At 49.8% G+C, this 26,578-nt stretch overlaps 3 protein-coding genes across 3 annotated transcripts; 2 read left to right on the top strand and 1 right to left on the bottom strand.

The window, feature by feature from the left end:
* The first annotated feature begins 1,412 nt into the window (after positions 1–1,412).
* On the top strand, positions 1,413–13,313 carry ZNF135 (zinc finger protein 135). The gene is made up of 5 exons (XM_060130697.1): positions 1,413–1,541; positions 2,980–3,064; positions 8,077–8,203; positions 8,913–9,008; positions 10,821–13,313. Exons 2-5 carry the CDS (start codon positions 3,032–3,034, stop codon positions 12,533–12,535), a joined length of 1,971 nt encoding a protein of 656 aa, XP_059986680.1. The 5' UTR covers positions 1,413–1,541; positions 2,980–3,031; the 3' UTR covers positions 12,536–13,313.
* Positions 13,314–13,455: 142 nt separating this feature from the next.
* Positions 13,456–16,007, top strand: LOC132509562 (protein S100-A11-like). The gene has a single exon (XM_060130707.1). The coding sequence runs from the start codon at positions 14,004–14,006 to the stop codon at positions 14,313–14,315; it is 312 nt and encodes a 103-aa protein (XP_059986690.1). The 5' UTR covers positions 13,456–14,003; the 3' UTR covers positions 14,316–16,007.
* Positions 16,008–21,393: 5,386 nt separating this feature from the next.
* Positions 21,394–24,082, bottom strand: LOC132510167 (zinc finger protein 24-like). The gene is made up of 5 exons (XM_060131947.1): positions 24,051–24,082; positions 23,837–23,938; positions 22,866–22,947; positions 22,202–22,367; positions 21,394–21,545 (listed from the first exon to the last, which is right to left on the bottom strand). The coding sequence occupies exons 1-5, from the start codon at positions 24,080–24,082 to the stop codon at positions 21,394–21,396; spliced, it is 534 nt and encodes a 177-aa protein (XP_059987930.1).
* Between the last annotated feature and the right edge of the window lie 2,496 nt (positions 24,083–26,578).

Here is a 26,578-nt window from a genome sequence, read left to right as displayed (position 1 = left end):
ATGTGGGATCCTAGTTCCCCAACTAGGGATCAAACCTACGCTCCCTGCAATGTAAGCGTGGATTCTTAACCACTGGACCACGAGGGAAGTCTCTCATTTCAATTTTTAATATATTTTTAAACACTGGTTTGTTTTACAACAATAAAGTTTACAGTATAGTTTCCAATATTGTTACCAAACTGAACTTGTGTCTACTTGCCCTACGTGCCAATCTAATGACACCAGGTGTGGTGAAGAAAAGTGTAGTGTTTATTTCAGGGCACCAAGCAAGGAGAACAGGTAGCTCATGCTCAAAAGACCTGAACTCCCCCTTGGCTTTCAGGGAAGGGTTTTTAAAGGCAACATTGGGGTAAGGGTTGCAGCTCACGGACTTTCTTCTGATTGGTTGGTGGCGAGGTAACAGGATGATGTTTTCGGAGTCAACATCATCAACCTTCTCGTTCCAACTGGCCTGGAGTCTATGTGCTTATGGTCAGCAGTTTCCATCTGATGGGAGTTTGGTTTCTGTAAAAACCACTTAGGAATGCAAGTCTGACATTGGTATCTATGTTCTTCAGGAGGGAACTAAAGGTCCCTGCTATATGACTGATCCATTATTTAAATTGTTACAAGTTCTCCAGCTGGATTTCTGTTCTTTGTCTCTGCTTGCTTTCACTCCTCCGATCATTAACCTTCAAGCCAAACATTTTGAAACTCCAGGAAGGTTCAGTGGACTAAAGTTTTTCTTTCTTTCTTTTTTTTTTTTTTTTTGCAGTACGCGGGCCTCTCACTGTTGTGGCCTCTCCTGTTGCGGAGCACAGGCTCCGGACGCGCAGGCTCAGCGGCCATGGCTCACGGGCCCAGCCGCTCCGCGGCATGTGGGATCTTCCCGGACCGGGGCACGAACCCGTGTCCCCTGCATCGGCAGGCGGACTCTCAACCACTGCGCCACCAGGGAAGCCCTAAAGTTTTTCTTTAAGCAAGAAATAGAGAACACAAAGGAGTCTGTTACCAAGAGAGCCCATCCAGGGATTGCTCCCTTTCACTCCTGAACCCTCTGCCAAAATTAGTCCCCCCAGCTAATCACCCGCTGAGCGCCGGCGCCACGGTCATAAGGCTCCTCACACATCAGCGGGTAGGGAATATTTTTGACGGTGATACAGGTACAGGCGTCAGGACTCGAACTCCTGTCCTTAATGAATCCAACGGGAGGGGACAGATGCGCAGGGAGCCGCGCGTGGCCCTCTGGGAGATGTAGTTCAGCGCCCTTCGCTCAGGCGCAGTCCCGGCCCTTTGGCGGTACAGCCTTCCTCCTCCGTTCCATGGAGCGCAGCAAAAGGGCTCCGAACAAAAAAAAAAAAAAAAAAAAAAGGCTCCGAACCGCTCAGTCTCGCCCCGGGCGGGAGCGGGGCAACCAGGGAGACGAACGGAAGTGCACGTGCCGCCCTCTGGGAGATGTAGTTCGGCGCCCGCCCACCCAGGCGCAGTAGCGGCCCGTGGCGGTCTTGCGCAGGCGCAGGTTGGTTGGTGGCTGCCGTGGCCTTTGTCCTACAGTCCGGTGGGTAAGTGAGATTGGGGGTGGCAGGGGCTGCGGAGGCCGAGCCGGGAGCGGGTCCAAGGTCTTCTATGGGGCCCCGGCCCGGGTGTGTACCTAACGGCGCGCGTCTGTGTCTCGTCTCTTCTGCTGCTTTGGGCCCAGGGCGGGTCGCTGGGGGTAGTATGGGCGGGGCCGAGTGGGCGGGGCCCGGTTTGGGTAGGGGGTTGCGGGGTGGTCTCAGGGTTCGAGAGGAGGGCTTGGGGCAGGGGTTGGGTACTGGCTTTGGTGGAAGGCATTGGGGTCTCTGGCTTCGCGAGCATAGTAAGAGATTGGCTGGCCGGACCCTTCAGAGCCTGGAGCCAGCCTGACCTGCGTCCCTTCCCTTTTTTTGCGGGACGTCCAGGGTTTGGAGAGTGAGTAAGGCCGAGGCCCCACCACAATGTCATCTCTGGAGCTTCACCTTCCTGAGGGACTTATGTCTAAAGAATGAAAGAGAGGGAGAGCCAAAGCACCAGATTTTGATCCTAGCCACCTGGGACCCAGGAAACAGACTCATTGTATTAAAATCTTATTGAGCACCGACTGCATGCCAGGCACCATTCAGGCTCCATCATTAATTCAACAAGCAGGTATTTATATGTCCTGGGTGCCAGGCCCATCTTATATCCTAGAGCCCCCCAACATTGTCTCCACACTGGATGCCACAGGAGAGTCAGGGAGATGATGATAAGCCCATAAAACATCACTAAACAAGATAACTCCCATCCAGGAAACTGCAATGAAGACAACGGAGCACAAGCTGGATGGGGCAGAATCAGGGGTGCATAGGCAGGGTCGTCAAGGGACATTACAGAGAGAAGGGAAACACGTCCTGCCTTTGGCCTGACTTTCATTTTAGGCATTCAGCCAGGCAACGGCTTGTAAATCACTGGGAATTGGGCCGTGCACGTAGTAGATGCTAAACAGATGCTGACTGAAGCAAGAGTCTTCCCTCCCAGCAACAATCGCCTTCCTGTGTATTCTGCTGCCTGCTGGGCTCCATTTCCAGCCGTTTTCACATTTTAATTCCCATAAGCTCTGTCTTGGGTCACCACCATCATTTTATGAGAGGGAAGCTGACGCACACCATACAGTGCCCAAGACCCCCGTACTGTCTGGCTTTCTGTCACAGTAAGTCATCACCCTGGAAATCATCTGTGCAACCCAGACTGTGCTCCTTGCCCACCTGGCGGTCAGTTTTCCTGTCTGGAATGGGTAAGGAAAATTTGAGCTCATACTTCAGCAGTGCCTGGACTAGCACCTGGGTGCACAGCAGGAGCTCGGGAAATGCCAAGCTGAGGTTGCACTGCTGTTGAGTTTGGCCTGGGTGCTGAGCTCCTTCCACCTGCACACAGGGCTTCCAGGGCCTGGGGTTACTGGTCACCTGTCACTTGTCCAGTCTCTCACATCCCCTTTCCCCCTAGAACTGCCTGCCGAGGAGCTGGCAGTTCCTGCAAGAGGCCCAAGGAGGAGGGAATGACCGCTGGGCTCCTCACTGCCAGGGACCCGGTGAGTACACCACCACCTCACTCTCAGGCCTCCCAGGCTCTACCTATGGTCCCCACCAGGCTCGTTCTGCCCTCAGGGCCTCTGCCCTCACCAGGAAAGTGCTTTAATCAGCTCCATGTCCTCCTCCACTTCTTACCTCACCACCTCCGAGAAGACCTCCTGGATTCCCCCCCGCTCCGTGCCACCCTGGCAGACATGGTTCATCCATCCCACTGATGTGTCTGGCACTTTCTCAACACAGGGCTCTAGGTCTGTTCTCCCAGCTCACTCTCTTCATCCAGTCACTTGGCCAACCTGTACTGAGCACTGCTAATGAGCAGGCACCATTCCAGGCACTGTTCCAGGTACTCCAAGTAGAGGAACAGACAAGATGAGCAGAAATCTCCATCCCCGGGGGCTCACAGACCATATGAGGAATGTAAACCTGCCAAGCGTTGGGCAGGGAAATGAGGCCCAGAAGAGGGTGGACTTGGGGACCAGGCATTAACCAGTACAGCCCAGGAGGCCTCTCTGAGGAAGTGGCCCCCAAACAGACCTGCAAGAAAGGACAGGGTGAGGCCAGGGCCCATAGGGAGAATGTTCCAGGTGGAGGGAACAGCATGAGAAAAGGCCTGGAGGTGGGAGCACGCCAGGCACCTAACATGAAGACCAGGCACACGTGTGGCAGGAAGACTGAGAACCGGGTCTCCTAGGCCGGCTTCAGGGGCCTGGGGCCTTAGGAAGCAGTTCTGGCCATTTTGGCCACGTGCAAAGGCCCGGCACACAGTAGGTGTACAGTGAATGGGTGAACAATGAATGTTTGGAACTCTGGTCAGTGCTGGACACATCACTCTGTTCAGCCCCCTCATCAGTCCCACGAGGTGGGATGAGGAGGAGATCAAGGCACAGGGGCAAGTCACGCAACTGGGAGTGGCTGAGGCAGGCGTGAGCTCAGGACCCCTGGCCTGGCGCAGACCACCTGCCCCCTGAGGTCCCCAGTGCCCAGCACACATCCTGCTGCCTTCATGGCTCCTCCTTCAGATCCCTGTGTGGCTGCCCAGCAGCATCCCCCCATTTTCTCCAGAGCACTGGCCTCTCCTGGGGTTTTCATTTTTGCCAGCTCCCCGACCCTGCAACTAGCATACAAGCACCAGGAGGCGGGCTGTGTGTCCTGTTTCCACGGCCTGAACGGTGACCTGCACCTAGGACTCCGCAGATAACCACTGAGCGAGACCTAATGAGTTTGGAAGGTGTGGAGCAAGCAGGGAGGGTTGGTGAGAGAAAATAAAATCTCCCCGGGCCCCCCAGCACAGCTGTTTGAACGGTGGGTCCTCAGGTAAACCACCCACTATGCACCGGGCCAAGGGTACACACTTCCTGTGAATTCCCTCACTCCTCCCAACAGCCTTCAGGAAGCTCCCAGTAACTTGCAGATGAGGGCAGGGAGGCACAGTGCAGTTAAAAGACAGCTGGTGCTGGAGTTTGAATCTCCATCATGTGGATCCAGGGCCGGGTCTTCACAGCGTCACCTCCCAGATGCCCAGTTCTGGTGGGAGAAATTCTAGCAGAGGCGGATTCTGCCTGGTAGACCAGGGTCCAGGATGTGGGCCACCTTGTGTGCCTCACTCCCACCCACATGGCCAAAGTCTATAGACCTTGCATCTCCCCTACTAGCCATCCATAGTGCTTGCTTCTGTGAGATGAAAATCCCTTTGTGGAGGATGTCTGTGCCCAAACCTCATGGGCCTTAAAGAGAATCATAAATTACCCACTTGATTATGGAAGAAACTGGCCTTGTTCTCTATATCTATGAGTCTGTTTTTGTTTTATTATATTCATTCATTTCTTTATTTTTTTAGATTCCACATATAGGAGATAATACTCAGTATTTGTCTTTCTCTGTCTCACTTATTTCACTAAACATAGTATCCTGCAGGTACATCCATGCCATTGCAAATGGCAAATTTTCATTTTTCATGGCTGAGTAGTATTCCATTGTGTGTGTGTGTGTGTGTGTTGTGTGTGTGCATGGCACATCTTCTTTATCCATTCATCTGTTGATGGACACTTAGCTGCTATGAACACTGGGGTGCATGTGTCTTTTGGAATTACTGTTTTTGTTTTCTTCAGATATATATCCAGGAGTGGGATTGCTGGATCATATGGTAGTTCTATTAACCCATTATCTAAATGTCCAAAGTTGAAGACTAGGAAACAGTCCTCAGGGGTCCTGCCACTGGAGACCCCCACCCATTTCATTTTCCTGGCCACTCTCCATTGGCTTTTTGTCTCCCCAGCCCCTCTTCTGTGTATTCAGGTGTCATTTGTGCACAGCATAGATTTGTCTGAGTGTGCAGCCTGGCAACTGCATGTATGGACACCAGTGGATGGTACAGCTGAGGCACAGGAAGTTCCTAGCCTCCCTGGGGCTCCCTCGTGCCCCTCCCTCAGTCGCTGCTGCTGTGACATCTCAGGGGTCCTTGTTTGTCCAAGGAGGAACCGATAGGAGGATGCGAGTTCCTTGCCAGCCCAGAACTTCCATTCTGACTCCTGGGGTGTGTTTTTCTCTCACTTGTCTTTCAGGGAGGTGGTTCAGCCACATGGCCAGTAGGGGGACGCGCTGGACCCAGACTACCCAAGTTCAAATCCTGGCTCAGCCCTTTCTCCCTGGGTGATTTTGGGTGACTTCGTTGGCGTCCTCCTTGGGTGAACAGTGGTTGGATGTGATCACCCGTGGCCTGGGGTTATTAAGTGAGCAATCCACGTGCATCTTTCAGCGCCATCTATCTGTTTGCTCTGAATTTTGTTTTTAAGGTTCACAAGTTTAAAGTTCTTAATGTATCAAAACCATGATACGTTTCATAGTGATTTCTAGGTTGATGAATTGGCTTATTTATTTTTTTAATAAATAATATCCCATAATGATATTCTCGTTATAAAAATGTCAAGCAGCACTTATAAAGTCCCCCTTGCTCCTCAGCCCCGTCTCCCAGGCTTCCATCTAAAGCTGCCACTGCTGTCACTTCCACGTGCCTCATTTTCCTGTGTTTATGTACACATTTTCAGACAAATATTAGAATTAGAGCTTTGTTTCCTTTTACATAAATGGCACTGGGCTGGCAACGTCCCACCATCCAGGATTTTTCCATCTGGAAGGTTGTTCCCCAGCTGTGCCTATTAGTGCCCCCCATCTTATGCTTGGCTGCAGATTTTCCAGAACCTGACTTTGGCTGCTCTGCCACGATGGGCATCGAGGCCATTACCAGTTGCCTGTTATGACGTTGCAGCAGGGGAGCAAGGTTCTTGGGGGAAGGGGGAGATGGAGGGGAAGTGGAATTGCTGGCGTAACAAGTGTATGTATTTTTAAAAACCTGCCAATTGTGAAAGTAATCCATGCCTGGGTGCTAAGCCATCCTCTTCTCAGAAGGCCCAGACTCTCTGTCCTCTTGTTTGCTTTTTACTTACTGATTTGTCAGCTCTTTGCATGTGCTGGCCACTCATCCTTCTCCTTCCATTTATGGTGCAAATATTCATTCTGCTGTCATGGGTCCTTGAAGTGGCTTGTAAAGGCTTTGTCATCTAGAAGTCATGAATTTTGATTGCTGAATGTATTATTTTCCTGTCGATTCTGTAACAAATCCTAGCAAACTTAGTGGCTTAAAACCACACAATTTATTATTTTATGGTTCTGGAGGTCAGAAGTCTGTAGTACATCTCACTGGGCTAAAATCAAGGTGTCAGCAGGGCTGTGTTCCTTCTGGTAGCTCTAAGAGAGAATCCACTTCCTTGCCTTTTCCAGCTTATAGAGGCCTCCCACATTCCTTGGCTCCTGACCTGCTTCTATCTTCAAAGCCAGCTTTGGCCATTTGAGTCTTCCTCACATACTATTACTGTGAGGCTGACTTTTCTGCCTCTTCCCCATTGAAAGACCCTTGTGATTATATTGGGCTCACCAGGATATTCCAGGATAATCTCCTTATTTTAAGATCAGCAGACTAGCAACCTTAATGCCATCTAACCATCTTTTTTTTTGGCTGCACCATGGCATGTGGGATCTTAGTTCCCCGACCAGGGATCGAACCCATACCGCCTGCAGTGGAAGCACAGAGTCTTAACCACTGGACCGCTAGGGAAGTCCCACCATCTGCCATCTTAATTCCTCCTTGCCATGTAATCCAGGGATGGTAGTGACACAATTCTGCCTACCACACTCATTTTCTTCTTTCTGACTTTCAGTGTTTTATATTTTATTTGTGAAGACTTTCTCTACCACCCATTTATTAAATTCATGGCCTATACTTTTCCAACTTTTTCCTTTTTTATATTCATCTCTTTAATATTTCTGGAATTTATTTTTATTTATGGTGAGGTAGGGATCTACTGATTTTTCCCCCTAACAGAGGGCCAGTTGCCCTGGTGTGTCCATTGCTTTGAAATGCTCCCACTACCACACTGATTTTCTACATATACATGGATCTTCATGTACTTGAATTTAATTTACACGTGAACAGATTCTTAATAAAGTCACCCAGATTCAATCCTTGGATTTGCTGCTTACTAACTTTATAACTTTGGGCAAGACACTTAAGCTTTCCCAGTCTCTGTAAAATGTGCTCGTGGCAGCATGGACCCTCTCATCTCTTAAAGAGGGCTTTGTTTCATTCATTATGTATGCATCTTGGACCCATCAGGATGTTATTTTGGCCAAAGGGTGAGGCAGGGAGCCAACCTGACAGTTTCCAGATGCTCCTTCCCCGCTGCCCAGACCCAGCTGCTTCTCGGAGGGGCTACCCACGCAAGCACACTTCCTGTGAACCCAACACGCCAGGACCATCCTCCCCTTCATTGATAACGCATCAGCAGCATTTCTCATTTCAAGAGACTCTTCTCCAGCAGGTTCCCAGGCCCCACAGTAAAAACCTGATCCAAATCCCCAGACCCTCCCACCCACTTGGCCAAGGCCCCCGTTCACCAGATGCTGCCACTAGCAGCCACGCTGGGGACACTGAGGACGCTCATGTGTGACGTTTCAGGAGCAAGTGACTTTTGAGGACGTGGTCGTGGAGTTCACCTGGGAGGAGTGGGGACAGCTGGAGCCAGCCCAGAGGACCCTGTACCGAGATGTGATGCTGGAGACCTTTGGGCTCCTTGCCTCTGTGGGTGAGGCCACCCCTGTGCCCCTGATGGTCTGCCTACAGTACAGATTCTAATTTTCCTGGGATAAAAGTGGGAGTAGATCTAGGCCATAAAAGCAAATACCTGGCCTTCAGGGACCTGTTTCAGTGCAGGGAATGTCAATTAGGATGTTTTGGTTGCAAATGACAGACCCTAGCTAACAATGCCAGAAGCAGAAAGTCATGGGGTAAGAGGGACATACCGGGTCCCATGACCACAGAACCCCAGGTAGACCTGGATCTTCCTATGGTGCTGTCGGGACCCCTCTGCTGCCCGCCCCCATACCCCTTTCTGCCTCCATTCGCAGACGGGGCCCTCTGAAGGTGACAAGACAGCTGAGAGGGTGCCTCTCCCAGGTTTGAGACCAGCAGAAGAGGCAGGCTCTGTGTCCCGGGCACCCATAGAAGGCCCCTGGGTTGTCTTGGTTTGGCAGCCAGGTCCCCTCCAGCCTGGTCGTTGTTGCCAGCAGGCACGGGATGAAGCAGAGCTCTGATTGGCCACACCGGGGCCAAGGATGGGGTCAGGGACTGAGTGAGGGGAGGAGGTCCCTAAGGAATGTCAGAGGCTGTTACCACACCATGGCCTCCTGGAACCCCAGCCACTTGGGTCCCGGAAGACTGAGGGTGGAGTGGGCAGAGGGGTGGGGAGGGTCCTGGGACACAGATGCTCACTCCATGGGTTTCTCCCTGAGCAGGACACTGGCTCCCAAAGCCGGACGTCATCTCCCTGTTGGAGCACGAGGCGGAGCTGTGGGTGGTGGACAAGGGAGCCCCCCGAGGTGTGTGCACAGGTGAGATGAAAACCCTGCAGGTCTGGGAGGAACCCATTCACCCCCCAGGTTCTCTCTCCATTTCTGCCCTGATTCTTCAGAGCAAATTAACTACTCAGTCTTTCAGGGAACATTCACCAAGCATCCATTTTGCTGTGAGTGAGACCAAGTTCCCATCTTCACTGAATTTACATTTTTGGTGAGGGAGAGGAGCACATGATAAATAGCTAAAATAATAATAATAACAGTGAACAAGATGATTACAGGTTATGATGAATGCTGAGAAATGGAAGCAGGGGATGAGGTAGAGACTAGGATTGGGGTGAGGACTGAGCAGAGAGATGAGGGCTAGCCTCTCCAAGGACGTGGTGTGTGAGCTGAAGGCTAAACCATGAGAACAATGTGACCATGAGACAATCTGGGAGGACAGAACTCCAGGCAGAGGAAACAGCAAGCACAAGGCCACCAAGGCAGTGCAACAGCCAGCTCTTGCCATGTAACAAACACTCCAGCCTCAGTGGTTTAAACCAAAGAATCACTTATGACTCATGCATCTGTGTGCTGGTGGATCCAGGCTGGGCTCTTCCATGTGCCTGTAGGTTGGCTGGGTAGTTCTGCTCTTCATACCTCTTGTCCAGCTCCTGAGGCCAGCAGGCAAGTCTGTTGGGAGTGGGAATGTCCCGGCCCTCTGGCGACAGGCCCTGACCTATGTAAGCAGTGGCCCATCACCAGGGCCTAATAAGGGATGGGCCAGTGTGTGTGGGGGGGGGTTATAACAGGGTCTCCCTAGCCTCGAATAATAACCAGTCCTTACTTAGTTATATCAGCTTCGGATTGGTGCTGTGACAAATTACCACAAACTTAGTGGCTTGAAGCAACACAAATTACCTTACAGTTCTAGAGGTCAGAAGTCCAAAATGGGTCTCCCTTGGCTACAGTACAGTGTCAGCAGGGCAGTGTTTCTTCTGGAGGGTTTGGGGAAAATCCGTTTCCTTTCATTGTCCAGCTTCTAGAGACTGCCCACATTCCTTGACACAAGGCCTTATCCATCTTCAAAGTCAGCAATGGCTGGTCAAGCCTTCTCACATCATGTCCCTCCTGCCTCTCTCTTTCACACTGAAGAACTCTTTTGATTACATTGGGCCCACCCTGATAAGCCAATGAGGGCAATCACAGATGACTGCTAATGTCAAATGATGAGCGGCCTAATTCCTCCTTGACATGTAAGGTAAGCATAGATTCAAAGCTTCCAGAGATTAGGATGTGTATATATTTGGAAGCCACTGTTCTGCCAACCACATCTGGCTTGGCCTTTTTTATTTTTAGCTTTTCACTAGAGTGTAACATAAATGGGAACGGTGCCCATGTCACACCTTTAGGCCAGTTCGGTGTCAGGGTGGGGACACCGAAGCCATGGCTGTGCAGAGAGGGCCAAAATGAAGGAGGAGGAGGAGCAAATGTATCTGTTTGTTCGTTCAGCATGCCCATTGAGCTCTGCTCTGGGCTGGCAGTACTCCAGGCCCAGGGCGTCTGTCAGCAGTTTCTCTGGATTCTAACTCTCTCCTCAGCACCGTCTCCCACCCTCATTCTCTGTGCTCCCCCTGAAAACCCCTACACCAAGTCCCCCACCCCTGGTTATTCTCTGTGCTTCTCCTCCCTCTCCTGTTCCTTCTCTGATTTGCAAAACTCTATTTTTTTTAATGGACAAAGCCACCTGTGCCTTGGACCTTTCAAAACCATCAGTTTTATTCTTTCATCCACCCACCTAGCCACCACAAACTCTTCCCCCAGAACTGGGATTAAGGGACATTTCCATTTTTCTGTTTCTTTTAGACTTTGAAACTAGACAAACCAAACTATCAACTGTGAAGCAAGACATAACTGAAGAAATACCCAATAATGCTTTGGTAGAAAGGTTCCTGTGGGAAAGTCTGTGGAACTCCAAGGGTGAAAATGCTGAGGGCCACTGGGAACAGGGTCGCAAGAGGCCAGATAGCCATGTGGTGCAGTCTGCCTTCATGCCTGTGAAGACACCCACTCAGGAGAAGCAGCAGGGGAATGGGTTTGGGGAAAACTTGAGTCTGAGGCCTGATCTCTCAACTCGACCAATGACTCCTAAAAGGCAAGGCCCCCCCGTGTGGGGAACACATGGAAAGAGGGAGGATCCGGACTCAGATACTCAACAGAAAACCTGTGCAAAAGAGAAGCCCTACAGATGTCAGGAATGTGGAAAGGCCTTTAGTCACAGCTCAGCACTCATCGAACACCACCGAACACACACGGGAGAGAGACCTTATGAATGTCACGAATGTGGAAAAGGCTTCCGAAACAGCTCAGCGCTTACCAAACACCAGAGAATCCACACTGGTGAGAAGCCTTATAAGTGCACTCAGTGCGGGAGGACCTTCAACCAAATTGCCCCACTGATCCAGCACCAGAGAACTCATACAGGTGAGAAGCCCTACGAGTGCAGTGAATGTGGGAAATCCTTTAGTTTTAGGTCCTCCTTCAGCCAACATGAGCGGACGCACACAGGTGAGAAGCCCTACACGTGCAGTCAGTGCGGGAAGGCCTTCCGGCAGAGCATCCACCTCACCCAGCACCTGCGAATCCACACCGGGGAGAAGCCCTACCAGTGTGGAGAATGCGGCAAGGCCTTCAGCCACAGCTCGTCCCTGACCAAACACCAGCGGATCCACACGGGGGAGAAGCCCTACGAGTGCCAGGCATGTGGAAAAGCCTTCACCCAGATCACACCACTGATTCAGCATCAGAGGACACACACAGGCGAGCGGCCCTACGAGTGCAGCGAGTGCGGGAAGGCCTTCAGCCAGAGCACGCTCCTGACCGAGCATCGGAGGATCCACACAGGAGAGAAGCCCTACGGGTGCAACGAGTGTGGGAAAACCTTCAGTCACAGCTCATCGCTTAGCCAGCATGAGCGGACACACACGGGTGAGAAGCCCTACTCGTGCAGTCAGTGCGGGAAGGCCTTCCGGCAGAGCACACACCTCACTCAGCACCAGAGAATCCACACCGGGGAGAAGCCCTATGAGTGTAGCGAGTGCGGGAAGGCCTTCAGCCACAGCTCGTCCCTGACCAAACACCAGCGGATCCACACCGGGGAGAAGCCCTATGAGTGTAACGAGTGTGGCAGAGCCTTCAGCCAGCTTGCGCCACTCATTCAACACCAGAGGATCCACACGGGAGAGAAGCCCTATGAGTGTAATGAGTGTGGCAGGGCCTTCAGCCAAAGCTCCCTCCTCATAGAACACCAGAGGATTCACACCAAGGAGAAACCCTATGGGTGCAACGAATGTGGAAAATCCTTCAGCCACAGCTCATCGCTCAGCCAGCACGAGAGGACACACACTGGGGAAAAGCCCTACGAGTGCCAGGATTGTGGAAAATCTTTCAGGCAGAGCACCCACCTCACTCAGCACCGGAGGATCCACACAGGAGAGAAGCCATATGAGTGCAGGGACTGCGGGAAAGCCTTCACACACAGCTCCTCCCTTACCAAGCACCAGAGAACTCATGCTGGGTAGACCCACTCCACATGTTCTGGGACCCAGCAAAGCCTTAAGCTATAGCGCATTGCTTACTAGATTTGACCCAGTCATACTCCTGAGAAACAACACAAACGTTATACACAAGGCTTCATGCTCAGCAAACTCCTTACACCCCCACAGAGAGTTCATATTTATGGAAATGATTGTGGGAATACCTAGCTCTGGGTCATCCATCCCGGGATATCAGATCATCCAGACAGTAGGGAAGTGTGGAGTTAATCACTGTTGAGGACTTTCAGCCATGAGTGGCCACTAATGCTTCATTATAGAACCTACAAAAGAGAAATGGAAAAAAATGTGGATCTGGGGTGGCTTCTAAGGATTCACCATATTCCAAACCAGAGATTTTCAAAGTGGTGACAAACTCAGCGAATGCCTTTCATATAAAAGAACCAAACGCAGTCAGAATTTATCATTATTGTACATTACATTTTTGGCAGGGGTTGCTTATGAATGGTGCAACTTGACTCTGATATTCCCTAAAAACAATATGGCAGAGTGTTCCAGACATGAGAGTGGCACTTTATGGAATCACCATGAATATTCAGCTGTCTCAGTACAAAATTTTCTGATTTGTGTAAATTCTTTGGTCAAGGTACATGGCCACCAGCCTCACAGATGTGAATGCCATATGACAAAGTATCCATGTACTATAAACAGATTTTAAAGTAGTTATATGCATTATATTGCAATAAGTTAATCTTTATATGCAATGGAATTGAAAAGATTTGTATAGGAAGACTTGAAAGGTAAAGCCACTTCCATGGAGTCTTGCAGATTCTGAGATGGCTTTTGCTGCTCTGTTCTTGCTATAAATTTTTCTACAGGACTCACAGGCATTAGAAATGCAGATGTTGCTGTTTCACAAAAAGAGGAAGATTTTTTCTTTGTTAAGCCACCATCTTATGAGCAAGAGCACACCCACGTTGGAACCTTATGTTTTGCGAGATTTATCTCTTGAGAAATGTACAAGTTAATCTTTTGAACTGTTGTTTTTTCATTGATTCTTTATCCTGGTGTTTAATAAGCTTTTGTTTTTATAAAATTTAACTTGAAGGCAGTCTATAGTATTTCACTGAACCCTGAATCCACTAACAGCAGTCACCCTGACAACCGTGATCCTTAAACAGTGACTTGTCACCCTCACTAGAACCCATATGTAAATTGCATTGGCTGGTTTTGGTCACTAACCATCAGTTAGGGTTATAACAATCAGTTTGACTTTTCTAATCACAGTGCTAGGATATAAGCTTCCAGTTAACTTGAAATTTCTCCCTTGGGGAAACCATGTTGCAAATAGTCTTCCAATACTGTTCCTCAGTATGCTTGTGGAATGCCCCCTCTTTTTTGGACTTAATTTCAGTCATTTAAAAACCATGTGAGAAAATCATGGCTTGCCGCGCCGCTCCCCGCTCGCAGCCCCGTGCCTCGCTCCTCTCCGAACATGGTAAAAATATCCAGCCCTACAGAGACTGAATGGTGCATTGAGTTTCTGATTGCTGTTTTCCAAAAGCATGCTGGAAGGGACGGTAACAACAGCAAACTCTCCAAGGCCGAGTTCCTTATCTTCATGAATACAGAGCTGGGTGCCTTCACAAAGAACCAGAAGGACCCTAGTGTCCTTGACTGCATGATGAAGAAACTGGACCTCGACTCTGATGGGCAGCTAGATTTCCAAGAATTTCTTAATCGTATTGGCGGCCTGGCCGTAGCTTGCCATGACTCCTTTATTAAGTCTACCTCTTCCCAGAAGTAAATCAGAGGAGCCTTTGGGCCTGGCCTGCAGCCCCACTCCCTTTCCTTCAGCCTCCCAATTATCATCTACCCCTCACAGCCCACACATACCCTGAGCCAGGCACACCCACCACCCCATGCAGGCCACTTCTGCTGGTAGTAATAAAACAATATTGTTTTTTAAAGCACACACTGGAGAGTCAGTAAATGTGTGCAAGGGAGGGAGATGACTGAGAGGAATATAAATTAGATTGATGGAAACAGTAACCAGAAGTTGCAAAGTAAGTAGTAAAAATGCATCTTGGGTGTATACATAATCATGACTAATGATACCAACATAATCATCTCTAAATTATTCAAACTGATGGAGAGACATCACTTATTGTTCACTAATTAAATGTCTATACACCCCTACTACAGGCACTGTCATACACTCTGAGGATACAGCAAGACAGACAAGGTCCTGCCTTCACTGAGGTTACCTTCTAGTGTGTGGGGGGGAAACAATAAGTGAATAAAGAACTATGAGAGTGAAAAAAAAAACACTTAAGAAAATCAGTAAGTAGTGCATAGCAGCACTCTCCAATAGACACAACGTGTAAGCCCCATCGGTAAATTTTAAATATATTGTAATAGTCCCATTTAAAAAGAAGAAACAGGTGAAATTAATTTACTATTTGTCCCTATATATCCCAAATGTTACCACTTTGACATGTTGTTTATACAAAAAAATCACAATTGAGATATTTTGCTTTCTTTTTATACTATGTCTTTGAAATCCAGTGTGTGTTTTACATTTACAGTACATTTTAATTTGCTGTAGCCACATTTCAAGTGCTCATTTGCCACATGTAGCCAGCGAGTGGCTGTACAGGACAAGGCAGCTCAATAGCCTTGGTCCTTTGGTCAGGTGTTCTGTCCTCCCTCCCTTTATTACATGTATCCTCTTCCCTTTCCCTGTGCTTCTATCCTTGTGTAGCTTCTTGTCCTCAAGGAAATTAGATGTGCTGGGAAGAGCAGCATCAAAGTCAGTCAGAATAGAGAGAAGGAGACAAGGTGAAGATTGGCCAGAGATAATAACACCTGCATTATTTTGTGGTGGATTGGGAGGTGGGAGGGGTCTCACATTAGGAGCCTCTGCACTTGTGGTTTGTTGGCTTTTTCAGAGAGGCTTGCCCTGATGCCTTGGTGAACACCTGTTTTATGACTTACTGCTGTCCTTGGGTTTTTTGGTGCTCATGTTGTCCCAGATGTGGCCAATAATAGTCCCTTCAGGTAAGTTCCTGCCATCCCTGTGACATGCCTTCATCATTTTCAGTATAAGATGTTATAAACTCATCTGGTTTCTACCCTGAAATCAGCCCCGAAATCAGCCATATTTCTGCAGGTCCAAAGAACTGGTTCATATTAGTAGGGGATGCTATTCAGGACCAAATCTGAGTGCCAGGTATGCTCACTGCTACTAGGTTGTCTACTGCTGAGCTAGGAAATAAAGGCGCATGTATAAACACTTACATAGATACACACAAAAAGGTATATGGGTGCATATACATACACAGAAATACCTCCCATTCCAATCTGTGACTCCCCGTATTTTTATGTCCCTCTTCAATAGCGAGAATGCTAAGACCCCTAAAATAAACATACTAATTTGCTGAATTCTAAAATACTTGTAAAATAGTTTCAGAGTTGCTTTTCTCAAACCACTACAAAAACAAACCTAATAAAAGAAATTTAGAATTTGTTTGCTGTTCTTCTTCCATCACCACCCTGCCCAACACATGGTAAAGCACACAAATGGATGATTTATTCTACAGAGAGACAAAAATATCGCCAGATGTCCCCACTTGTTAACCTCAGGGTAAGCTGGGTTGGGTCAGGCATTAGGGAAAATGGGTCTGTGCTTAACTCCCATCCAAAGGTGCAGGGATATGAACCATTGAGAAGAAACTTGGTAAGGACCTGGGAAGGATTAGATTTATCTGTCCCAGAGTCTCCCTCTCAGAGCAGTCTCCACTACAGGACACCAGAACCTCCTACTGCAGAAGCCACGCCCCTTTCCCTACACTTCTGGGAAGCCTGGGAGGGTTGCCCTAAGAACTGCCTCAGTTTGTGTGTGGCCTCTCAGGAGCCCAACTCTCAAGAGACAGTTTTTGTCGGCCAGAGGCTGGAGCTGGAGAGCTGGTTGTTTCACTGAGACTTCTGGAAACTGTCCTTTCTATAAACTCACGTGCTCACTGGTTGAGAGAGGCCTGAGTTACATTATGTTTTGAGGATCGGTTTTCATGGATTGGCCATGAAGTAAATGAAGCTGAAACTCCAAGGTCCCTCACTCTATTGCACCCCTTCCAAAGCCTAACACCTCATTTTATCTTAGTAATTTTTAATTCTTCCTCCCAAAGAGGGACTTCTCAGTCGTGTGAGCGACAGGCCCAATGAATCTGGACTGATCCCTCACTCAGGATACTCAAGAAACACACACACATTTATAATGAAGATGCTCACAAATTTTATATATGCACTGAACACATACATACCAAATCTTGTACACAGAAAAATGAGTGGAAGGACGGATACTGAGATGTCAAAAGTTCCTATGAGCTGGGAACATGAGGAAAAAAATTTTTCTCCTTCATTTCTTTTTTTTTTTTTTCAGTTTTCCATTATTGGGAGAATTTTTTTCAAAATGGTGAAAAATGAATTTTATTGAAGTGCTGTAAATAAAGAATTTCCAAGGGAATTCAAAAACAAATGCAGCCAAAATTCCACGTTTTATAGTTACAATGTAACAAATATTTGTATTCTACTTCTTGAGCTACACTTTGAAATTTTTCTTCCATGTTGCTACAGCCTTCTTAATTATCATTATGCTTCATTATTCTTTGAATGGCTCTACCAAAATTTCAGTCATCATTCCTCTGTAATTGGGTATTTAACTCCATGTAAATAGGCATCCTAGTCACTTGTATGTATTTTACTTGTAGTATTCCACCTAGATCCAGAGAGGATTTCAGCCTCTCAATGTATGTAGCTTTCTCCTTTTTTTCCCCACTAATTCTCTAAGAAAAATCACCACACCTGAAATTGAAAGTTCAAGGAACACAAATGTCAAAGTAGTTCTTAAGCAACTGGGCTGTTTGTGTTCCAGATAGTTGCACTGGTTGACACTGATTTACAAAACTCATCAACCCAAATAATAACAGGGGTCATGTATTAGTGTGCTCGGGCTACCATGAGAAACAAAAAACAAAACACACTGGGCTTCCCTGGTGGCGCAGTGGTTGAGAGTCCGCCTGCTGATGCAGGGGACATGGGTTCGTGCCCCGGTCCGGGAAGATCCCACATGCCGCGGAGCAGCTGGGCCCGTGAGCCATGGCTGCTGAGCCTGCGCTTCCGGAACCCTGTGCTCCGCAACGGGAGAGGCCACAACAGTGAGAGGCCCGCGTACCACAAAAAACGAAACAAAACAAAACAAAACACACAGGGTAGGTGGCTTAAAACAGCACAAATTTATTTTCTCACAGTTATGGAGGCTGGAACTCCAAGATCAAGGTGCTGTCAGGGTTGGTTTCTGGTGAGACCTTTTTTCCTAGCTTCCTCTGTGCACACTTGGCAAGAGAGAGCAATCTCTGCTCTTTCTTTTTATAAGGACACCAGTCCCATGGGATTAGGGCCCCACCCGTATGACCTCATTTAACCTTAATTATCTCCCTAAGGCCCTATCTCTAAATTAGGGGTTAGGGCTTCCACATATGAGCTGGGGGCAGGGGCAAGGAGGGAAGGCGGACACGGTGGCACACAACTCAGTCCATTACATAAGGTATTTAAGCATCTCCTTCCCGTTGGAACTCATTCCCATCTTGCCAGGTTTCCATTTATGTGGTTTACCTTCCCCCATCCCTATGAACACAGCTACCCTCTGACACTCCGTGTGAACCCACTAACACTCAAGCAGAGCAACCACAAGACTGTGATGTGAGTGAGGAAATAAATCCTTTATTATGTTAAGCCCCCGTGATTCGGGCACCATCACAACAGACTGCCTGCCCAAACACAGTGACAGAAAGAGGCACCAGTTTCTCCATCCACAGAAAGCAGTCAAATTTATGCTCAGGCAATGAAAACAATGCTGCAACCTGAGATTAAATGCAAAACTCAAAGATCGCCTTACGTAGCCCAAGGAGTTAAGTTCCCCTTGCCCACGCAGGCAGATCTCATCAACCTTTATTGGTGTTTTCAACTGGTTTTGATCACAGTCACCCCCACTCCCTGCCTAGTAAGATATACATTTTACATTGCAACCAGTTCTCATGTTTAGATGTATGGCTGAAAAGTTTCACAAAACAATATTTGCCTTTACTACATTATGGATTTTGACCTATTTTATTCTATTTCATTGCTCTGTAATGCCGGTGGCCACCCACTAATTTGATTTTTCAACTCACTAATGGGATGAGACATAGTTTGAAAACACTGCAATTACTAGGCTCCGAGTGTTTCTGTGATCTTTGTAAGCCACTCCATACCCATGTGAGTTAAACTGGAGAACGGTACGCTACTGAGGACTCAGAAGTAAACCTGCCATCACATATTTATGGAAAAAACAAAACAGCAGGCAAGATTTCTGCTTGAACAGCAGCCCTGGGAAGTTCTAAAAAGAGGAACAGACAGGACTGACTTCAAGAAAGAGTTGGCAATCACACACTTTAAGGCAACTCGTACACTTTGCAAAGACCAATGTTCCAATGTGTGAGTGGTGCTGAAATGGTCAGAGAAGAAAGCAGAGTCTTCTTTCACTCCTGGCGGCTTGTGCTCACAGGTAAGCATCTTTACAGCTGTGTTTGCAAGGTGAGGGCTTCATGTGGGCCCTTCCTGGGTTCTAAGTGCTTCAGCTACCTTAGCTCGTTTAGAAAACAAGCAGACTTAAATCCACACTGACATCGCAGGAAGCCAACGCAAGGGTTTCGAAGGAGCCCAATGTGTTACTCTGAAATTTCAGGCAGGTAGTTGTCCTTCTCTGGGGGCACTTACAGAAAGTGGCTCATCTCTATGCCTCAGAGTGCACAGGGAAAACATCACCTTCCATGTTCTCCAGGAGCCTGCCAATCCTCCATTGGCATGGGCTCCACATGCAGCATGGGGGTGCCTAGGGCACTCTCCAATGCATTGCCTTTCTCCTTCTCATGGGAATTCTGGTGCTTGGCCAGGGCCAGGCTGAAGTGGAAGTTTTCCAACAGCTCTGGCATGTGTAGAGCTTCCTGCCGTGGCTCTTGAGATCCATGAACGGGAGATCCACACAAAGGTCCCCCCGCAAGTGCTACCCACCTAGGGCTTCCCTTGGGACACCCCCCAGGCTCATGTACTGCAGGGCAGCACATGGCTAGAGGTGGCCCACGTGGCCAGGGACCCTGTACTCTGCCCAGCCCAGGAGGTCTGAGGGACCTGTGATGCCCAAGGGCAACAAAACCTGAGACTTGATGCAGAAGAGCAAGGTGCATGAGGGTGGGGAGGCAGCTGCTGGGTGGGGGGCTGGGCAAGGCCAGGAGTCCTGGTTGGTGGGAGGTGGGACTTGGGGACAGCAGACACAGCAGGAAGGGTGAGGAGGGGAGCTGCCGCTGGCAGCCACAGTGCACCCTCGGGGGGACTAAGGGTGCACCTGACACAGCCAGAGGGACAGGGAAGAGGCCATGGAGTCACCACAAAGTGGGTTGGTGGGGAGCCTGCAGTCAGGGGCCACCTGGCCAGCACTCCCCAGGAGGCAGTGGGACGGCTCGAGTCAGAGCCCTCCCCCTGGTCTCAGAGAACTCCCCCAGCTTCACCCACCGCTCAGGGCCAGGCTCGTCCCTTAGCTTCCTGGGGAGGCAGCAGCCTGGGTGCCCAGCCCTGGAACCTCAGCCCAACCCCACTCCTCATCCTCTGGCCTCCCTGGGGCAGCTGGCAGCACACTGATGAGGGAGGGAGGGAGGTTGATAAGACAGGGTGGGACAGGCCCTGTGAGCTGCTGGGCAAGTGGGTCCCCACCCACCCACCTTTGGCTCAGCCTTTGTGGGCCTGGCCTCTCTGGTCTTCTCCTCCCCGATGCTCTCCTGTTCCAGAAGCACGGGGTCTGGAGCAGCAGAGACTGGGGAGAAGGGAAGGCAAAGCTGAGGAGAGTAGATCTCACAGCTGGGCACCCCCAAGCCAGTCAGGGAGGCCCCAGCATGGTCACATCACAGCAGGTCCCAGGGTTCCACTGACCCCACACGTGTCCTCAACTGACAGAGCAGAACAGCCAAGAAGGAAGCAAAAAGCAGCTCAAGCTCAGCAGTGGCCCTACACATTCAAACAGAAGCCAAAAGGAAGATAACACATTTTTCTACCCATCAGGTCGGTAGAGATCTTAAAAAGCAACCATACGCAGTGCTGGTGCACACGGGGAAACAGGCACCCCGCACATATATGCTATAGGACTTTCGGAAAACCACGTGGAAATGCCCTTTGTCCAGTGGTCCTGAGGATCCCACCCGACCCAAACAGAACTAACCTCCCACACCCAGGCACATGTCTGAGGACGTTTCACTGCATATTTACAGGAAGAGGCAGAAACCTTAACGGCAGCAAAATTCCCACTCTAGGACAACGAACGGTGGATCCTGTGAAACGCCATGGAGGTGAGGAGAGGCCATTGGATATCGAGCCACTGCCTGGAGGGGCCTGGGTGGGTGAGGGGTTGCTCCATGCAAACAGCCAGTGCTACAGGCATCATTTTCAGGGAAACGGGCTGCCAACCTCTGCACAGGCCCGTGGGTGAGATGTGTGCATACACGGGTGAGATGTGTGCGCACTCAGGTGAGATGTACAAAAGGACACGAAGGGGCAAATGCCAAGGTGCGCACCTTGCTTTGATTTGCAGAGGGTGTGAGGGAGTGGGGAGATTGTTACTTTCTTCTTTATACCTTGATGCTTTTCACTGTTTCTGATAAGCACATACAATTTGAATCATCTCTGAAGAGGAATTTAATTAAAAATAATACTCATGACATTCACAGAGCCTGTGGGGAGAAGTCGGAATTACAGCACAGACTTCCAGGCCTCAGCTACCTGGCTTCCCTCGGGTTCCCTCAAGAACTAGCACAATGTCTCCCTCCTGGCCTTTCCCAACCACAGACCCTGGCCCACCACACGTACCCAAGAGCTGGCTGGTCACTCACAGGTCTCGGGGGTGCCTGGGTCTTACTGGGTTCTGGGTCTTTGCTGGCTCTCGCCGGCCCACCTGGTAATGGCAGACAGGAAAGACTCAGTGTGCTTCCCTGTGACACACTGCCTTGCTCAAAGCTGTGGGTGGACCCCAAGGGAGATCTTGATGGCATCCCCGTTTCCACCCAAGGGGAGAGTAAGCCCAAGAGGTTCACAGTAAGCCCACAGGGCTGGGGGTGGGGGACGAACATGGACGCAGGCTTCTAACCCTGAGCCCAAGGCTCCAGGGCCCCATTACCACCAGTCCATAGGCCTTGCCCTCAGATGTGGTGGAGACTGCCCACTCAGCCCCAGTGCTCCCCTTCTTCCCATAATAAGGAGACGGAAGTGTGCCGAGAATACTTACTTAGTTTTTAAGGGGCTGCTTCCTCCTGCTTCCTTACATCTGGAAGGCAGATGTGAGGGCAGGAACCCAAGCAGCGTTCCTGGCCCATGAGGCAACCATGAGGGTGATGCCCCTGGGCAGGGTGGTATGGGCCAGATCCCTGCTGAGGAGCTGCCCCACCAGCTCAGAGTGTTTAGCTTCTGTGCCTCTTATACATGAGGGAACTGAACTCTCTCAGGTAACCTGCTGGCTGGGGTCTGGGATCCATTCTGTCAATGTCACTCCTTCCAGGGCTGATCCCCTCCCATTCCTCAAAGGCATACTGTCCTCTGGGAAGGTGGCCTCACCTGGTTCCGCCAGGGCCTTGGTGAGGTCCTCCACCAGGCAGGCTGCCTTCTTGCAGCTCTTGGGCTGCTCTGCCACCACCCTGGGCTGGAGCTTGTTGAGCAGGACGCCCAAGAACTGCTCCATCACCAGCAGCTCCATCATGTGCTCCTTGGAGTGCACCTCAGGCTGCAGCCAGTCTCAACACAGGTCCCAGAGCCGGGCCAGGGCCTGGTGGGACCGAGCCACCTCCTGGTAGAAAAAGTTCCGGAAGTGCAGGCAGGAGAACTCAAGGAGCCCTTCCAGGGTTGGTCTTGGGCCCCTCCTACTGGTCCCCAGCTGTTGACTCCAGTGTGGGCAATTCCAGGGGAGTTGGGGAGTTCCTGGGGGTGGCAAACGCTTTCTCCAAAGGCAGCATCTTTCCAAACATGCAAAGTGCCTGTTGTGGAGGGTGAGTTCACGGGATTGAGGCTCCGAGGGAGACAGACCAAGGATGACAATATGCTCTGGGATCTTAGCCAGAGTCCAGACCTGCAGAGGGACAAAGAGGTACCCACACAGTGAGAGGCACAGGCCTGTGAGTGGGAGTTCAGGTCCTGGCCAGCCCTCTCCCCATCCTCAGCTGATCCTGAAGGGTGGAGACAAATCCCCTTCACACAGGGCTGTGCAGAGCTCAAGCTTCGCTACCACCTCCAGGCCCAGCCCTGCCCGCATGTCGCCTTCTCCCCATATTTCCACATCAGATGACTCAGGGTATTCACAGCGGCTCCTGGCCTCACGCAGAGATTACTCACTCATTATAAAGGGGGAAAAAGTGCCTTTAGAATGAAAAACACGTGGAGCAAGGAGCGTCTTGTGTATCTCAGCTGCCTTCCTCAGTCCCTGCCAAGAACGCGCACACTGGACCCGCTCACGAGGAGAGACAGACAACAAAGAGACAACCTGCGTGACCGGCCTGGGCGCCCCAAAAGCCTCAAGACCAGGAATTTAAGGAAGTCACAGTCCCAAGGAGCAAGCAGAGGAAAAGCAACAATGTGTCACGCCGGGCCCTGAACTGGCTGGGGAGCAGAAGACACGTCTACAGGAAGTTGTTGGGGTGACTGGGGGAAGAGGGACCAGACCCTGGTATAGAGTCAAGGATGGTGGAACTGTCCAACTTGTCCTCCGATGAGTCAACTAAGAGACAGGTCTGTATATGATGGGATGGGGGGGCGGAGAAAATGGAGAGGGATAAGGGAGAGAGAGGCAGCGGTGTGCAAAACATAAAATACCAACAGGTGAATCTGAACAAAGGGTATGCAGAGTCCTATCTGACACTATTTTAAAAAATCCAAAAAACAATCCTCTGTGGTCCTCAATGTCCGTTGCCGGCTGACCCATTCTTGCCCTTTCCCCGATACGGTTTCCCTCGCCCACCTAAGAGGTCCCAGAGCAGAGGCAGGCACCTCACTCAAACCGAACCCACGCCCGGGTGACGGGGTAGAGACGCAGGGCGACCGGCCGGCAGAGACGACCCCGCTCGCAGCCCAGGGCAGCTTGGCACCGTCCCCTGCTCCCACCTGAGCGCCCACCACAGACACCCTCAGCCGTCAAGCCCCCTCCGGTCTCCTCGGAACGAAGCTGCGCGCGTACACGAGCCGGGCCGCTACAACTCGCACCTCAGGAACGGTACGTCGCGGCCGCCAGCCTGCGTTCCTTCGACGAAGCGGCCCCGGGAGCCCGGCGCGATGGCGTCGGGCCAGACTGCGCGTGCGCGGAACCTGTAACGCCCAGAAGGCAGCAGTCTATCGGCGCGGACTGGCGCAGAGCGAAGACGCGACGGCAGACCAGACAGCCAATCAGAGGCCGAGCTAGCCTAGCCTGGCGTCCGACCTCCCTTGCGCCTGCGCTGTCCTTGATGCCATGGCAACGGCGTAAACAAGAGAAGACCAGAGAGAGAGACGGAGAAAGGAAGAGAAGAGACACATACGCAGAGACAGGGAGTGGGGCATAGAAGAGGAGACACGGACGCAGAGACGGGGAGGGAGAGAAAGGTGAGGACAAGAGGCGCGCACACACAAAGATGGAGAGACCAGAAGGCCCAGAATCCCCAAGATAGCGAGATACTGAGGAGGACAGACACAAGGAGACCAACAGATGGAGACACAGAGAATGAGAGGAAGACAGACTCAGAGAAGGGGAGATTCAGAGCTTGGGAGACTCTGATGTGGAGAAAGACCCAAGACAGGGACAAGTAGAAATGGGCAGGCCTCGAACGGGGAAAACAGAGACCCTGAGATAAGAAGACCTAGAGATGGAGACAGAGAAGGTGAAAAGCAGAAACGGGGAGACAACAGAGACAGAGAGACCCACAGCCTTAGAAATAGAGGTGAGGGACTTCCCTGGTGGTGCAGTGATTAAGAATCCGCCTGCCAATGCAGGGGACACGGGTTCGAGCCCTGGTCTGGGAAGATCCCACATGCCACGGAGCAACTAAGCCCGTGCACCACAACTACTGAAGCCCGTGCGCCTAGAGCCTGTGCTCCGCCACAAGAGAAGCCACTGCAATGAGAAGCCCGTGAGCCGCAACTAGAGAAAGCTCGCGCACAGCAACGTAGACACAATGCTGCCAAAAATAAATAAAAATAAATAAATTTATTTTTTTTTAAAAAAAGAAAAAGAAATAGAGGTGGGGACACTGAGAGACAGGGATGTGGGGGCAAAAAAAAGCGTTCTGCATATCCAGGGAATTGACAGAATTTGAAGACTAGCTATGCTGGGTGCTTCAGGAGTCGCTGAAACGGAGGAAAACGTAGGAGAAGTGACGGGTGAGTGATGTCCTCCAAAACCCCAAATAGGTGTCACCACTCCAATAGACAGGGCCAGGGTCAGGATGCTGCTTCCCATTCCAGAATTTTCTAGAGGGCAGTTTATGAGGCTGTAATTTTGTGCAAGCTGATTTTTTTAAAAATGTTTCTCTGAACAGTTTATTTTACATATATACAACAATACTCTCATTTTCCGGTATTCGGTTCTATGAATTTTAACTTATATAACCGCCAACACAATCAGAACAAAGAATAGATCCATTGCACCAAAAACTCCTTCCTGAAGACATACAGATAGCCAAAAGCACATGAAAAGAGGCTCAACATCACTAATTACTAGAGAAATGCAAATCAAAACTACCATGAGGTATCACCTCACACCAGTTAGAATGGCCATCATCAAAAAGTCTACAAACTATAAATGCTGGAGAGGGTGTGGAGAAAAGGGAACCCTCCTACATGGTTGGTGGGGATGTACATTGGTACAGCCACTATGGAGAACAGTATGGAGGTTGCTTAAAAAACTAAAGACAGTGCTACCATATGATCCAGCAATCCCACTCCTGGGCATATATCCGGAGAAAAATATGGTTCAAAAGGATATATGCACCACAATGTTCACTGCAGCGCTGTTTACAACAGCCAAGACATGGAAGCAACCTAAATGTACATCGACAGAGGAGTGGATAAGATGTGGTACACGTATACAATGGAATATTACTCAGCCATGAAAAAGAATGAAATAACGCCATTGCAGCAACGTGGATGGACCTGGAGATTATCATACTAAGTAAAGTCAGAGAAAGACAAATATCATATGATACCACTTATATGTGGAATCTAAAAAAATATATACAGGGACTTCCCTGGTGGCGCAGTGGTTAAGACCCATGCTCCCAATGTAGGAGGCCCGGGTTTGATCCCTGATCAGGGAACTAGACCCCACATGTATGCCGCAACTAAGAGTTTGCATGCCACAACTAAGGAGCGCATGTGTCACAACTGAAGTGCCCGCCTGCCACAACTAAGACCTGGCAAACCAAATAAGTAAATATTTTTAAACAAATAAATAAATAAAATGATACAAATGAACTTATTTACAAAACAAACAGATTCACAGAATTCGAAACAAACTTGTGGTTACCAAAGGGGAAACGTTGGGGGGAAGGGATAAATTAGGAGTTTGGGGATTAACATATACACACTACTATATATAAAATAGATAAGCAACAAGGATCTACTGTATAGCACAGGGAACTATACTCAATATTCTGTAATAACCTATATGGGAAAAGGATCTAAAAAAGAATGGATAGGACTTCCCTGGTGCGCAGTGGTTAAGAATCCACCTGCCAATGCAGGGGACACGGGTTTGATCCCTGGTCCGGGAAGATCCCACATGCCGTGGAGCAACTAAGCCCATGAGCTACAACTACTGAGCCCACGCGCCACAACTACTGAAGCCTGTGTGCCTAGAACCCGTGTTCCGCAACAAGAGAAGCCACTGCAATGAGAAGCCCGCGCACCACAACGAAGAGTAGGCCCTGCTCACCACAACTAGAGAAAGCCTGCTCACAGCAATGAAGACCCAAC

Source organism: Lagenorhynchus albirostris, chromosome 19 (genome assembly GCF_949774975.1).
Source record: "Lagenorhynchus albirostris chromosome 19, mLagAlb1.1, whole genome shotgun sequence".
Taxonomy (NCBI): Eukaryota; Metazoa; Chordata; class Mammalia; order Artiodactyla; family Delphinidae; genus Lagenorhynchus; species Lagenorhynchus albirostris.
Note: the sequence above shows the minus strand (reverse complement) of the source record. Positions and strands in the feature narration are given on the sequence as shown.